Source organism: Vombatus ursinus, unplaced genomic scaffold (genome assembly GCF_900497805.2).
Source record: "Vombatus ursinus unplaced genomic scaffold, bare-nosed wombat genome assembly UNPS02008996.1, whole genome shotgun sequence".
In the NCBI taxonomy this organism is placed as follows: domain Eukaryota; kingdom Metazoa; phylum Chordata; class Mammalia; order Diprotodontia; family Vombatidae; genus Vombatus; species Vombatus ursinus.
In genome coordinates, this window is record NW_020948774.1 from 11354914 (window position 1) to 11371170 (window position 16257).

General features: G+C 39.7%; 1 protein-coding gene and 1 pseudogene across 2 annotated transcripts in view; one reads left to right on the top strand and one right to left on the bottom strand.

Annotated features, from left to right (window-relative positions):
• Positions 1 to 12508, bottom strand: part of ZNF18 (zinc finger protein 18) — a 28909-nt gene extending 16401 nt beyond the window's left edge. For both annotated transcript variants that reach the window (XM_027850078.1, XM_027850077.1), the window contains exons 1-4: positions 12426 to 12508; positions 8178 to 8665; positions 5059 to 5239; positions 4400 to 4491 (exon numbers count right to left, since the gene is read on the bottom strand). In XM_027850078.1, the coding sequence (XP_027705879.1) occupies positions 4400 to 4491; positions 5059 to 5239; positions 8178 to 8665; positions 12426 to 12444 (780 nt within the window). In that variant the 5' untranslated portion in view covers positions 12445 to 12508. The remainder of the gene's footprint in view (positions 1 to 4399; positions 4492 to 5058; positions 5240 to 8177; positions 8666 to 12425) is intronic.
• Positions 12509 to 13031: 523 nt separating this feature from the next.
• Positions 13032 to 14277, top strand: LOC114034538 (annotated as a pseudogene).
• Positions 14278 to 16257: the final 1980 nt, after the last annotated feature.

Genomic DNA, 16257 nt, shown 5'->3' on the forward strand with positions numbered 1-16257 from the left:
ACTAAGCCTCTGAGAAACATCTGTTTCTTATCCCCCTATTAAAAGACAAACAATTCATTCCCACATTTGTTGTTGTTCATTCATTTAGTCATTTCCTACCCTTAGTGATTCCATGAACCACAGCATGCCAGGCCCTTCTATCCTCCACTACCTCCCAAAGTCTGTCCAAGTTTATGTTCATTGCTTCTATGACACTATCTATTCATCTCATCCTATGCCATCCCCTTCTCCCTTTGTCTTCAATCTTTCTTAACATTAGGGACCTTTTCAATGAGTCCTGTCTTCTCATTGCATGGCCAAAGTATTGAAGCTTCAGTTTCAGTATTTGACCTTCCAATAAATAATCTGAATTAATTTCTTTAAGTGTTGACTGATTTGATCCCCTTGCTGTCCAAGGGACTCTCAAAAGTATTCTCCAGCACCACAATTCAAAAGGATCAATTTTGCAGTGCTCAGCTTTCCATATAGTCCAACACTCACAGCAGTACATTGCTTCTAGAAAAACCATAGCTACGTGGACTTTTGTTGGCAAGGTAATCTCAGTGCTTTTTAGTATGCTGTCCAGATTTGCTTTAGCTTTCCTTCTAAGGAGCAAGCATCTTTTATTTTCATGGTAGTGGCCGTACGCAATGGTCTTTCAGTCCAAGAATATAAAATCTGACATTGCTTCCATTTCTTCACCTTCTATTTGCCAAAACATGATGGGACCAGTTGTCATGATCTTAGTTTTTTTTTGTTTGTTTTTTTATGTTAAGCTTTAAGTCAGCATTTACACCCTCCTCTTTCATCCTCATCAAAAGGCTTCTTAATTCTTCTTCACTGTCTGCCAGAGTGGTACTGTCTTCATATCAGAGATCATTGTTATTTCTCCAAGAAACCTCAATTCCAGCTTTTGATTGCATATAAGTTAAATCAATAAGGTGACAATACACAGCCTTGTTATACTACTTTTCCAATCTTAAACTATTCAGTTGTTCCACGTTCAGTTCTAGCTGTTGCTTCTTGACTCACATACATGTTCCTCAGGAAACAAGTATAACCTGGTACTCCCATCTCTTTGAGGACTTGCCATATTTTGCTGTGTCATCCCCACATAATCCCTTTCAATTATATACATATGTGCCATGATATATTTCTCTTGGTGCCTGCATTTCCATTTCTAAATATCTACAAAGTCTTTTTATCAAGAATGCTTGGACTCAAGTGAAACATGAAGAGTTAAACAGGAAAGAGAAATCATAAGAGACTTATTAAGGTTGAACTGTTTACATTCCTGCATGAAAAGATAATATTTGTAACTCATGAGACCTTTGTCAGTATCAGGGTAGTTGGAGGGGAAAAAAATTATATGTATAGATAGATTGATAGATAGAGGGCACAGGGTGAGTTGAAGATGAAGGGGTGATATCTGGAGAATAAAATTAAGGGGTGAGAGAGGATTATACTGGGAGAAGTAGAAAGGGAGAGGTAGAATGGGGTAAATTATCTCATATGAAACAGACAAGAAAAGACTTTTACAGTGGAGGGGAAATGGAGGAAGGTGAGAGGGAATGAGTGAATCTTATTCTCATCAGATTTGGCTTAAGGAGGAAATAACATACACACTCAATTGGGTATGGAAATCTATCTTACCCTACAGGAAAATGGGGGGGGGGGCAACAGAGCAGGAGGATGATAGAGTGGAGGGCAGATTGGAGGAAGGGGTAATCAGAAGCAAACACTTCTGAGGAGGGACAGGGTCAAAAGAGAGAATAGAATAAATGGGGGGTGGGATAGGATGAAGGGAAGGAAATATACTTAGTTTTTCACAACATTACTACTATGGAAGTGTTTTGCATGACTACACATGTATGACCTATAAAAAAAAATATGCTTGGAAATCCTCTATTCCTTAAAAATCCATTTCCCTTCCTGTAGTATTATACTGAGCTTTTCTAAATAAGGATCTCTTCAGTTGTAAACGTTTTATCTCTTGCCTTTTGGCAAAAGCCATTCCCCAAATGGTCAAAGGACACAAACAAACAGTTTTCTAAGGAAGAAATCCAAGGATACAAACAGTTTTCTAAGGAGGAAATCCAAGTTATCAATAGACATAGGAAACCACACTCCAAATCACTAGAGAAATGCAAACTAAAGTAATCCTAAGAGTTCTACCTCATCCCTTCAGATTGGAAATGCTGACAAAAAAGGAAAAAAGACAAATGTTGTAGAAAAACACTGTTGGTGTAGCTATAGCGAGGTCATTCTGGAAAACAATTTAAAATAATGCCCTCAAAGTTACTAAATTGTACATACACTGTCAGCCGGCACTAGGCTTATACTCCAAAGAGAACAAAGAAAGAAGAAAAAGACCAACCTGTATACTTACATTTAAAGTAGCTCTTTTTGTAGTGCCAAAGAAGTAGAAACTGGGAGAGTCAATACTCATTAATTGGCAAATGGCTCATAAAATTCTATTTTATGAATATAACACTATTGCACCCTAAGAAATGGAGAGGTTGGTTTCAAAGAAACCTGGGAAAATTGTATAAATTGATGCTGAGTAAAGTGAGCAGAATAAGAATAATTTAAATAATAACAACTGTAAAGACAAACAATGTTGAAAGACTTAAGAAGACCAACCACAATTCCAGAGCACCAACGATGAGACATGCTACTCATCTCATGACAGAAGAGACGGACTCAGAGTACATACTGAAACACGTAATTTTGGACATGGTCAATGGAATCATTTGTTTTGCTTGAGGGTTTGTTTTTGGGGGTTTTGTTTTGTTTTTTTGGTAAGGAAGGGAGGAGGGGAGAGGGGGAGAGAGAGGGAGCGCGCGCGAGAGAGAGAGAGAGAGAGAGAGAGAGAGAGAGAAATCATTGGACTTCTTAATAATCATCATCAAGGGGGCAGCTAAGTGGCATAATGGATAGAGCACTGGCCCTGGAGTCAGGAGGACCTGAGTTCAAATGCGACCTCAGACACATAATACCCACTAGCTGTATGACTCTGGGCAAGTTACTTAACCCCCATTGCCTCACCAAAAAAAAAAAATCATGATCAAAATAAACCTGGAAATTATATTTTGAGAAATCAAAAATGAAGATCACCCAGATCTATTAGCACCAGAGAGCAAAGTTAAGATAGAAAGAACCCACATAACTTCCTCAAAGAAACCCTAAAAGAAAAAATCTCAGGCATGTTATGGCCAAAATCCAGAGTTCCTACATCAAATGAAAAATACCATAAGTATCCCAAAAAAGCAGATCAAGTATTTATTAAGAAACTATGTAAGACCTGACAGCTTCTACTAAAATCCAAAGATCTCAGAATACAAATTACAAAAGGCAAAATAGATTTACAACTAAGGCCAGATTTGAATTCAGGTCTTCCTGACTCCAGGCACAATTCTCTATCCACTGTACCACCTACTAAATAAGATAAAGCATCATTAAAGCTATAAGCCAGAGAAAAAATATGAAATGGACTAATAATTCAGCAGTAATTCAGTTCAGTTAATTGAGTGCTCCTGGAGTGCGAAGAATTATGCTAGGCCTTGGAGGAGATACTAAGACAGGAATATTGACCCTTTTTTCCTCAGGCTTCAGGTAACACTAGTTTTTCACCTCTCTAACACACTCATGTATCATACTTATTTGTACACTCTCATAGAAGGATTTGCCACCATTGAATAGTCTGTAAGGGCCCCAGACAATTCTCAAAGCAGAATTTCAGAAAATACTTTTAAGAGACTTTTCATAAAAAGAGTATGTCCCTCTCCCTTTCCCCCTCCCCCCCCTCCCCAATGGTAATTACTCTGAAGGGAATAACACTTAACTGGATGTATAAATTCTGATATATTTGTTCAGGAAAAAAATTGACAATGAATTATATTATTCAATTTACATTGAACATGACTTTTTAGGAGTACATTTACTGTGTCAACAATATACACAAGTGCCATATTTATTGGCAGCCACTCTTAAGATCTTTTCATGATTAAACTTTCTTATACAATGATGTCTGCATAGTTCCTTTACCCCTATAACATTCTACTTAATATCATATTCACTGTATTAGAATGTAATTTCCATGCCTCTCCTCACTTTCTCCTGCTCCCACTGTCAGCTGTCTTTTGTGTTTTTATATGCTGTATTCCCCCATTAGCATGTAAGCTCCTTGAGGGCAGAAACTATCTTTCTACTTCTACTTGTATTCCTACCTAGCTTATAGCTTAGTACAGCACCTGGCACATAATAAGTGCTTAATAAATGCTTGCTGAATGACTTATTTTTTAAAATCTTTGTATTTCAAATACCTAGAACAGTGCCTGGAACAAAACAAGATGATTAAATTAAGAGTTAAATTTGAATCCTCAAAGCCTGGTGCAACAAGACGCAAACCAGCACTCACCTGAGATCCAGATGCAGGAACTGAAGCTGCTTCATTCTTGTCTCTGGTATGCCTTCCTTCAGGAAGGGTAGGGAGCTGGGAAATCGGCAAACCTAAGGCAGGAGATAGGAAGTGTTAAAACACTGGATTTGTTCCACGCTATCTCCTTAATAGACCTACTCTCAACCACACAAAACTATAGCACCTTGTAGCAGGACATTCTGAGAAACAATTAGGAAAATAGATCTGATGCCTGTTCCTCCATCCACAACCCTACAGACTTGGTTCTTACCTCTCCCCTAAAAAATAAATTCCCTCCATACTACACTGAATAGCGATTGTCCTTGTCTACCACTACATCTTTTCCCTGGCCTTGTTGGTATAACCGAAGCAAAATAAGTTTTCAAACTCAAGCCAGACCAGTCCACTGACAAAACATTACAAAAATTCTCAAACTAAAGTGGATAATCGAGGCCTACCTTATTATAATACTGCTCCCTAATCCCAGAAGGACACTGAGAGAAACTCTTTCCCTGCTTATTTTCTAGTTATCTGTTGAAATCACTTAAGTTCATTTTCAACTTATTATCCATGGGCTCACTGTCATGGGACCACTGTTCAAACTGCCCAGACTCTCCCACCAGCAAAGCTCTCTTTCAGAATGAAGCAATGTTCCTCACCAAACTCAAGTGAGTTTTCAGACTCCTCTTTGATGCTGTGGTTTAGCTGTTCCTCCTGTGCTGAGCGTGAATTCTGTGTGCCTTCTTTCTGAAGCATTACCTTTGCATTAGGCTCCACTGGGACACCTGACGATTCCATTTCCTCTGAATGAGCTTCTTGTCGGAGCACTTGGACTTTGATCTATGAATCACCCAAGCCCAACCCACATTATTAGGTGTGAGATGAGGTGACACTGGGGTTGGGGGGGTGGGGGGAAAGAGACATTTGAAATTAGACAACAACAAGAGACTCTTTTCAAAGTACCTTCGATCTGAAAATGTGCTCACAATTGCTATTAGAAAAATTAAAGGGGCAGCTAGGTGGCGCAGTGGATAAAGCACCGGCCCTGGATTCAGGAGGACTTGAGTTCAAATCTAGCCTCAGATACATAACACTTACTAGCTGTGTGACCCTGGGCAAATCACTTAACCCCACTGCCTAGCCAAAAAAAAAAAAAAAAGGAAGAAAAATTAAAATTCCATGGTGTCATCTTACAAAATTGGCAGAGAGTAAAAAAATGGTAAAAATTCAATTTTAGTAGGGTTGTAGTAAAACGAAGACATAAAATTAAATGTATTAAACTTAAGTTCTTGAGAGTGATAAATAATCATATGGATAGGTGGGAAACTAATATACAGTATTTAGACTTTCAAAAAACTTAAGGTTTCTCAGTAAAGAATGTAAAAAAATCATCACCATGGAAATTGGTATTCATTACTTTGCCACAGAAGGGAATGCCTATGTCACTGCTGATAGAAGAATGAATTGGCCCAACTATTTTTTAAAATAATCTGGAATTAAGCAAAAAAAGTTAGAAGTTGTTCAGTCCCTTTGATCCAAATGATTCCACTACTCAGTTTATTCCTTATCTTTACAAAAATATTCATAGAATCATTATTTGTAATAGCAAAAAATCAGAAACAAACTGTGTGTCTAACAAGTAGGTGATGGGTAAACAAATTATGATATATAACCATTTCTGATTGGCTAGCTATTGTGGTCCTGTCTTAGGCTAAAAGGATGATATGATTGTGATTGAGCACAAAGACACACCTGTTCAAATATGTGAATTGGATCTGAGGACAGTGGCAAGCTAGGGGCACTGGCTATATTGAGTCTGGAGGCCTGAGGTGTGGTTAAAACCATATTATGTGGTTAAATCAGGGTATGCCTGCTGTTCAGTGGGGCCCATAAGGAAATCATAATGTTGGGGCTGGGGGCAGCTTTATTAAAATTCCATCAATATGACTAAAAAAGGACTGAACAACAACAAAATGGAGAAAGAAGTAAACATAACCAGCAAAACAATTTACAGGATGACCACAAAATTCCAACCTTAGTCTTCCTCTTAAGTCCTAGGAATATATCTCCAATTGCCCATTAGACATTTCAAATTGAATGTCCTGTAGGCATCTCAAACTCAGTATTTCCAAAACAGAACACATTTTCCTTGCCCCTCCCCCCAATTCTGAACTTCCCTAATACCCTGAAAAGTACCACCACCACCCTTCTCACCTAACCTAACCTCACAACGTCAGTGTCATTCTTGACACTTGACACAATATATCCAATCAGTTGTCAAATATTTTCATTTCTACCTCTAAAATATCTGTCCTATATAGCTCATTCTTTCCACTCATGCAGCCACCTCCCTTTTTCAGGTCCTCATCACCTTTAACCTGGACTATTTTAATAGCCCCCAACAGGTCTCCTAACCTCAAAACTGTCCTAACTCTAAATCATTTTTTACTTACCTGACAAAGGATTTTTCCTAAAATGTTGGTCTGATTATGTCATGCCCCACTCAATAAATGCCAAATACTCTTTATTACCTTTAGGATCAAATATTTAAAACTTGTCAATATCTGGATCTTTCCTACAATCTACAGCTCTCCACGTGCTCTACTAACTTCTATCTCCATGCCTTTGTAGGGCTGTCACTCATGCCTGAAATGCTCTCCCTGCTTTATTCTCCACCTCTTAGAATGCTTGGTTTCCTTCAAGACTCAGCCTGATAAAAGCTTACTAAATGATTATTTATTGATTGGTACTAACATTAAAATGAAAGAACAGTTCCTTCCTATCTTTTAAGAAACTAAACTACTAGAAAGTAAACTATTAAAGTGTATGACTTCATGTGTAAAAAAAACTATGTAAAAAGGATTCTTTACCTAGCATTAGAATGCATTTGGCTTAAACTATTACAAACTTTGCTCAACTTTAGTAGTAACATTATTTCCACAACTATATCTACTTCAAAAAAGAAACTGTTAGCTTTCTTTGTAATAAAGATACTTGCAGGAGTCAAACTGCTGTAATACTTTTATACATAAATAACATTATAATATAATTGTTTCTAGATTCTGAACCTAGAATAAGAAAAACAGAGTAGACTCGAATTCTACCACCAACAGTTATCCAAAAAAAGCAATGAAAGTTTTATAACTTTTTCCATGACCATTCTGGAGTTTTTGTAAAATGGAAATATGAACAAATATTTTCTCAGTTCTAAGTGGCAGAAAAACCCTAATTTTTTTTGTAACTTTAAATGTTTAGTAAGTACATTTGCAATGCCTAAAAAATAAACACAAAAAATATCCAAAGTACACTAAGATCCTTCCTTCCCACTCCCTTCAAAAGGATCATTACAAAGAAAAGAATTATTTCCTTTATTAACCCAGGACAGATAATAGTTTTTATAGACAGTCCCAGAGTGCTTCAGACCAATATTATGACACTGATTCATCAAAAGTCAGTTACTGGTCTCCATTGTTAGATCCCAGGAAAATTTATTTAGTTTATTTAATACGTAAACTATAATGGAGTACCATGACAATGAATATGAAGAACTCAAAGAAAATACTGGAGGATTTGTAGGAATGGAGAAAGAAGTAAAAACCATTTATAGGATGACCACAAGAATCCAAACCTAGTCTTTCTCTCGAGGGCTTTTTTTAATTTAGTTTATTTAAAAGCTCACTTTAGAAAGAAGAGTTCTTTCTTGATGTCCTGCCCCACCACAATTCTATCACAATACTTCAACCCTCTCACTTACCAGATTAGAATTTCCTCTACTTACCCAATGCCACAATCTCCCAGGGTCTTTCTGTAAGCCCTCTACCAATGTCACTGCTTCTTCTCCACTCTCTGGACACTGCTTCCGCACCCAGGTTTGGATCTCCCCTGGTAAGATGGTTAGGAACTGTTCCAGCATCAGCATTTCCAAGATCTGCTCCTTTGAGTGAATCTCTGGCCTCAGCCACCCAAAGCAGAGCTTCCTAAGTTGTCTCATAGTCTCATGGGGCCCAGACATCAACTGGTAGTGAAACTGCCTGAAGTGTTGTCGAGCTGTCTCAGGGTTGTCCCCTCTCAGGGCAAAATCATGTCCAGAAAAAGAATCCTCCTCTAGCTTCATCAATGGAGATGTAGGGATTGAGGACCCCAACGCAGCAGGCATCATACAGCTTAAAAGGCTACTCCACTTTTGGAAATGGAAGAGAAAGTCTGAGATTTTTGAGTTCAAACTTTTCTTCCTCAGAACAATTTTAGAGCCTCTCAAAAGGAAGCCTGAAAGAAAAGAGATCCAAAAACCTGTCAAGAATGATAAATAAGAAAGAACAGACAACCACCCTGCTCTACCCAAAAGACCTCTGCATGGAATATGTTAATCTACAGATTTCTGAGAGGACTCAAGTTTCTTTTTTGAGAGGACAAATCAAACTAACCAGCAGCAAGAGATTATAAGCTCCCATCAAAGAGCCCCAGATTTCATAGGCAAAAGTGTGAAATTTAAAAATGGAAAATGACAAAAGTGAACATAAAACAGATGAGATTAACCAGTTATAGAACTAATCCACCCTAACAGATTTATGAATGAGTACTTGATGAACCTAGAATGTGTCTCAAATACAATTAAGAGACAAAGATTGTTGTTAAAATCTTATCAAGTAACTAAGGGTAGCTACCAAAACTTTCCAAGAAAGATATCAATTTAAAATTCAGTCATTTACATCTGAAGAACTTTAAGGTCTACAAAATGTTTTGCTCATTACATTTCCCACAAAGCATTTTTTTTTCTAACCCTGTAGATAATGCAAGTATTATTGTTTTTATTTTACAGATGAAGAAACTGAGGTTCTAAGACCTTAAGTGATTTGCTCTTCATGATAAAAGCTAGTATTAAGTTTCTGAGGCAGGATTCAAGGCTCCAGGTTTAGCATCCTTTATCCAAAAATTTAATTTAAAGAAGGCCATAATGTAATCAATTGTAGAAAAGGCAGCCAGGCAATACAGTGCATAGAGCACTGGACTTGGAGTCATTGAGGCCTGAGTTCAAATCCAGCCTCACAAACTTATTAAATGTGTGAGACTTCTGCTTGCCTCAGTTTCCTCAACTATATATTATAGCATCTACCTCCCAGGGTTGTTGTGAGTACAAATAAAATATCTGCAAAGCACTATCTGTAAAGCCTAATGAAATGTAGAGCCTAATATAAGTAACAACCTTCCAACTGTCCAAGGGGAGAGTGTGCTATGATTCTAAGTGGCAATTCATCGTATAATAATAAAGATAACCCTACAAAATATCATACTGCTTTTCCTTTAATTTACCAGGGATTCTGCTGACTCTAATTTTGTCTTCTAAGCATACTTACCCATTGTGTGGACCTACCCTATACAAATGACTGGCACTGGTTTCAGTTTTAATTCTTCAAACAGATAATAAGATGCCTATTTTGAACAAAGTAGCACTGAAGTAACTACTAGAGATTCAAAGATGAAAAAAAAAATCGTTTCCATCCTTCAAGCCAGTAGCCATAAGCTAATGGTATTCCTAGGTATATTTTTCACTTTAAATCAATGCACTGAAATGCTTTGGCTAAAACAATTTGCTTCAAAGCAAAATAACTAAAAAAACTCACATCATAACCACCTAATAATATTGCAACTTGAGATAAGGATTTGAACATCCTAATCACCTACCTCCCTCCATGGATCTCTCTCAAGCCACTGAAACTGCCTCATTCCTTAATATCAGTTAGCATATTCTTACCCTGTTATACTCTTCCCATCTCAGTGATCCTGAACCATTGGTTGTCACTATACAAATCTCAGTCCCCAAACTCAAGTGCCCATACCCTTAACTCCCCTCTCCCTCAACTACACCCTCCAAATGTCCCATTCCAAATCTACCTGCCCCTTCCACTATGCATTCTGAAATGCCTTCTTCATAGTTAACAAACTTGCTTTCATCATAAACCTTTCTGACTTTCAAGTCATGTGACCAACATGGAGGACTAGACATCTCTGATTCTCCAAGACTTCTCAAACCTCTCCAAAACAGAAATTATGCCTCTAGGATCAACTCTTCTGCTTGCCTTTTTAAGGTCTTGATATCTGGCCTCTGCCTATCTTTCTGTGATCTTCATCTGTTATTCTATTTTCTACACTACAAACCAGGAAGGTTTAACCTTTTTCGGTTCCTCAAACATATCACTCCCCTCTTCATCTTCAATTCCATCTAACTGAATCCTTCCTTTCCTCAAGACTCAGCAAAAAGCAACAACTTCTAAATGAAGTCTTCCCTAATCCTTGAAATTGCTAGTGCTCTCTCTCCCTAACTATCTAGTATTTCTTATGTACTTAAATTATACACACATTGTCTTATCTTCACAGAATGTAAGCTTCATGAGAGCAGGGATTGTTTCATCTGTCTTTCTTTATCAGAACACAGCACAAAGACTAGCACATAATAGGCACTTAATAATGAATGCTTAATTGACTGACTAGATCTAGATCTTGATCAAGAGCTTGAAGGGACTTTGAGGCCATCTATTTTCCCATTCCCACTTTATAGATGAGTAAACTAAGGGAACATTATGTAACTTGCCTATTTATAAATCCAAGTTCTCTGAAGCCAGTCAGAGTTCTTTCACCCTCCAACACTGGACCTGCTCAAGGATATATAGTGGTGAAATACAGCCCTAATTTCTCTCCTGAACTTCAATCCCACATCACCAAGTGACTTGTGGACATTTCAAACTAAATATACCCCAGACAGAACTCATTATCTTTCCCTCAAATTCTCCCCCAGAGAATTTGCCTATTACTGCCCCAACCTGCCTATTACTACCAAGAGCACTGCAATCCTCCCAATATTCAGTTTTGCAACTTCAGTATTTTCCTCAACTCCTTAATCTCATGCATTCCACTATTCAAGCCAATGCAATGGAACCCAACCCGAATCTTGTCATTTCTACCTTCACAATTTCAGTCCACTATGTTCCGTTCTTTCTACTAACACTGCTACTACAATAATTGAGGCCCTCATCAACTCTCATTTGGACTAGTGCAATAGTCTTGGTCTCCCCACCTCAAGTCTCTTCCCATTCCAATGCTGCCTCCCCACAGCTACCAAAGGGATTTTTCAAAAACTGAGCTCTAACCTTCCACCCTCCCCCAACCTCTTACTCAACTTCCACTGGCTTACTGTTACCTCAAGGATCAAATCTAAATAAACTTTAAATTGCACTAAGACTTTGGGGCACTATATAACTGCCTCCGGCATTTCACTACCTATCACTTCCAATCTTCTTACACTTTACTCCTCTTCATGCACTCTACAAAACAACCTCACTTCCCCGTATCCCCGGCTCCCTTTAAGACTCGGCTCAAATTCCACCATCTGCAGGGCCACCTTCCGATCTATGGTTACTTTCTATCGACTATATCTTGTACGTACATGTCGCCTCCCCCATTAAAAGGTGAGCTTCTCTGGGGCAGTGTACGTGGTTTTGCCCTTCTTTGTATACACAACACTCAGCTCAGAGTCAATGCTTAATAAATGCTTGTTGACAGAGTAGCAGAACTCAGACCACAATTCAGGTTGAGTGTTTTACCCACTACACCATCCAAACTCTCCTGGGGCTAGTTTCCACATCGCCAAGTGGTTACCAGGCTTTAAATCAAACCCATGAGCATGGGTACAATCAGTGGCGCTAAGCCTTTCAGCTTTACTCCCATCACTCCAGACGCAAAATCATCCCCTCCTCCACCAACCACAAACCCTGGAGCCCCACACCCAGGGATGGAAAGAGGCTGGGTTCCCAAGCCGCTAGCTCTCGCTACCTTCTTCACCTTCACCCCCAATCCCCAACTGCCCATCCAGCCACACAAGTACAGCGGGGGGTGGGGGAGGGCAGGAGGATGGCTGAATCCCAGCTCAGCTGGGTTCCCTTAGCCTCTGCAGCGGGAGAAAATGAAAATGCACAAAAGCTCAAGCCCCGAGTGTGCGGAGTGATTGGGACTTGTGATCCTGGGCTCCTACCTGGCTTCTCCGGCTTCATTCAGCTCCAGCTCAGAATCAAGGTTCTTCAGGTGCCTACAGCGCTCCAAATGCTCACTTCCGGGCAAGGAGTTCAGACTGCGCGCGCATGCGGAACCTAGCGTCAGGAACCCCAAGGGGTGGAGCCATCCTGAGTGGGAGGGGAAGGGGGTGGAGCGAGTACCCCGAGGGGGTGGGGTCATCTTGAAGCATTAGAGAGTGATGTAATCGATCTCAGACCGGACCGACCTGGGCCTAGGCATTGCCTGCAGGCGCTGTCTACATTCTCATGTAAGTGGCTTTTGAGGTCCCTTCCAGCTCTGGGGTTCTGAACCCCACCTTTAGCCAACTCACAATTATATTGGGAAATAAGAGCACTCAGAAAACTATAATATAAAATAGGAAGTTAAAAACACATTACAGATTGGAGAATGGCTGAACAAGCTGTGGTATATGCATGAGAAAGAATTCTATTGTGCTCTAAGAAATGATGAAGGGGCAGGTTTCAGAGAAACTTGGAAAGACCTACATGAACTGACCCAGTGTGAAGCAAAAAGAATCAAAAGAACAACATTATATAAAGACAAACAACTTCCAAAGACTTAGAAACTCAGCATTATGACCAACCACAATCCCACGGGACTCCTGATGAAGCATTCCACCACCCCCACCAATAGAGCATTAAGTGCAGACTGAGACATAATTATTGTTGACAGGATTTTACTGAGTCAGTCTCTAACTTGAAAATGACAAAACAGGAGGTCAGAGACAAAGTGCCAGTAATCAGGTAGCCATTTAACTAATTAGTTTTATTATGAGGAACAGATTTGCAAATTGGGAATTCTCCTGATCAGAATTCCACCTTGCTGAAGTGAAGACAGAGATTATATAAGCAGTGGGATGGGAAGGGGGAAGGTAGATCACAAACAATCATTCCCAGGGCTTTGAGTGCTGTCCCATGGCCATCATTGTGCCACATTGGGCTCAGAAGCCCCATCTCCGTCTGCTACTCTACCACCTGCATCCTCTTCTGCAACGTCAGGAGCTTGCCTATGGCATCTGTGTCATCCAACAGGCTGGAAACGGAACATTTAACAGAGCAAAGCTGCTGCATGTGGGAGTTCGGGAGGACCTTCATGATGAAGAGTGGGGACTGCTTGTTTCTGCATGATGTGGACTTACTGCCTGAAAACAATCACAATCTTTTTGTCTGTGACCCTGGGGGACCCAGACACGCTGTTGCCATGAACAAGTTTGGATATAGCCTCCCATACCCCCAATACTTTAGGGGGGTCTCAGCTCTTACTCCAGATCAGTACGTGAAGATGAATGGTTTCCCCAATGAGTTTTGGGGTTGGGGCAGTGAAGATGATATTGCCACCAGGATTCATCTGGCTGGGATGAAGATCTCTAGACCACCCATCTCTGTGGGATGGTACAAGATGGTAAAACACCGAGGAGATAAGGGAAATGGAGAAAACCTCCACAGGTTTGACCTCTTGATCCAGACACAACGTTCATGGACACAGGATGGAATGAACTTACTGATATACCAACTGCTAGCTCGAGAATTGGGCCCACTTTATACCAGTATTACAGCAGACACTGGAGTTGATCCCTGTGGACCCTGGCCTCCCTCAGGTCCCAAATTCCCACCTGGTTCTTCTCAGGCCTTTCAACACGAAATGCTCCAGTGAGGCCCTCAACATAGCCTGGTCCTCTGCCTCCTGCCAACCACACTGGTTCCCACTGACAACCCCTCTTCTCATTTGAGATTAGAGAGAATGTGTCTTTTCCTGGTCCCCTTTCACTGCTGCCTAAGTGGGTTCCTCAGCTGTGCTGGAGCTGGGTTCCTGCAGCCCTGGAGGACCCTACTTCTGAGTCCTCCAAGATAGGGCACATGACATAATGCTGACTCTCCACCTCTGTGGGAGTACCCTGCCACTAGGGTTGGAGTAGGTTTGGGCCCTAGGGTTCTCTTACTCCCGCCTTACCCTCCCACCCTCAAAAGAGGGCTCAGGTATGACCCTCCTCCCTGGGTTCCTGTGAATATTTATTTTATTTATGGTCCCTGGGGGAATGTGTCAGTTGGGGAGGGCATGATCCTTCCCCTTTGAGATTCTTTTCTGGGGTGTCTCTCCCCACTAAGTCTGTCTGGGAACCCTGGGATTTTTATATATTTTCTAATAAAGGACTCTGTTGTGTCTCTCCTTTGCTAACAAAAAAAAACAAAAAAAAAAAGAAAAGAAAAAAAGTTCTATGATGGGAACAGGTTCTACAGTCTTTGATTTGCTTTACATAAGGCATACAGCCTGTGATTGTGAGCATTATCAAAGGTTTGATTGATCATTTCAAGTTGCATTGGGAGTCTGATTCACAAGAGAGGCAATTCTGAAAAATCTAAATTATTAGTATATTCATTATACATATATCTATTATAAAAATCATAATTCCACACTATATACCACATATTATATGTATATATTATGTATATACATATAGACATACACACATATTTTGGACATGGTCATTGTGGGAATTTGTTTTGCTTGAAGACACCAAGTTCATAACAGTTTTATTTTCCTTGCTTCTCAGTGAGGAGAGGAGGGAAATGTGAGATGGAAAGAATGCAGACCTGAAAATAATAGAAATCGATTTTTCTTAAGTACATCTGTCTGACACTTCATGACCCAGTGGACCATACTGTCTATGGGGTTTTCTTGGCAAAGATAATGGAGTAGTTTGCCATTTCCTTCTCCAGTAGATTAAGGCAAACAAAGGTCACACAGTAAGTGTCTGAGGCTGAATTTAAACTCAGGTCTTCCTGACTCCAGGCCCAGCCCTCTATCCATTGAGCCATCTAGCTGCCTTAAGTAAATTAGAGAGGTGCAAATAAAAGTGCTCCTCAGGGAATGGGATGGCTTTGAACTACAAACATACCTCCCATTATTGATTGCATCAGGATATTCTTAACTAAGATATTCCTTAAAATCATCTTTATTCCCTCAACTCTGGGTTTTTGTTCAAAATTTTCCCATTTCAATCTTTCCAAAACAAGCTTCTCCACAAGGAAAAATTTACACTCAGTGACAGATACCTTCTCTCAACTTCTGCTTCTCTCACCTATTCTCTGGGTGATCTTAGGCAAGTCACTCCATTTCTCTGAAACTTAGTCTTCTCATCTGCAAAATGGGTATAATAAATATTTGTAGCAACAATAAATCGGCATCAAAATTATTTAGTATTGGATAAAATATAAAAGTAGATCAGTTAAAAAGTTAACATTTGTAAGAGGTCTAAAAACTGTGTGATTTTTAGTAATCTCTGCCTTTTACTTCAGCTTCTATGGTAGCTGCAAAAATAAATGGGACCAGATAGATCTGAGGGCTATTTTGTATTTTTCTTTATTTTATGAGTTGCCATGGCCAAATTATTCATCACCAAGTAAGCAAGTTACCCAAAAGCACATCCCACATAAGCAAGTTCCAAAGGCAAGCACAATGTCAAAAGTTTGGGCAAAACTGCTCCTGATCTGACAGCAGTATCACTCTTGATAATGTGGAAATTCCCTTGGGGATCGGTATTTTATCTGGTGTTATGACATCTGTCTACTATATGATGAATACACTGTCTAAGATATTGCTCAGGTAAATCTGAAGTATCTACTAAAATTGAAGTTCAACTTTCAGACCTCCCGGTAGGAAACAGAAAGTTCTTGCCTGGTGCTTAGAAGTGACCAGACCTTTCCAGTTCTACTGTTCCATTGAGCAGTTTCATAAACATATATCAATGACCCTTTCAGAAATGTCAAAAGAGCTAAGTTGCCAACAACTGT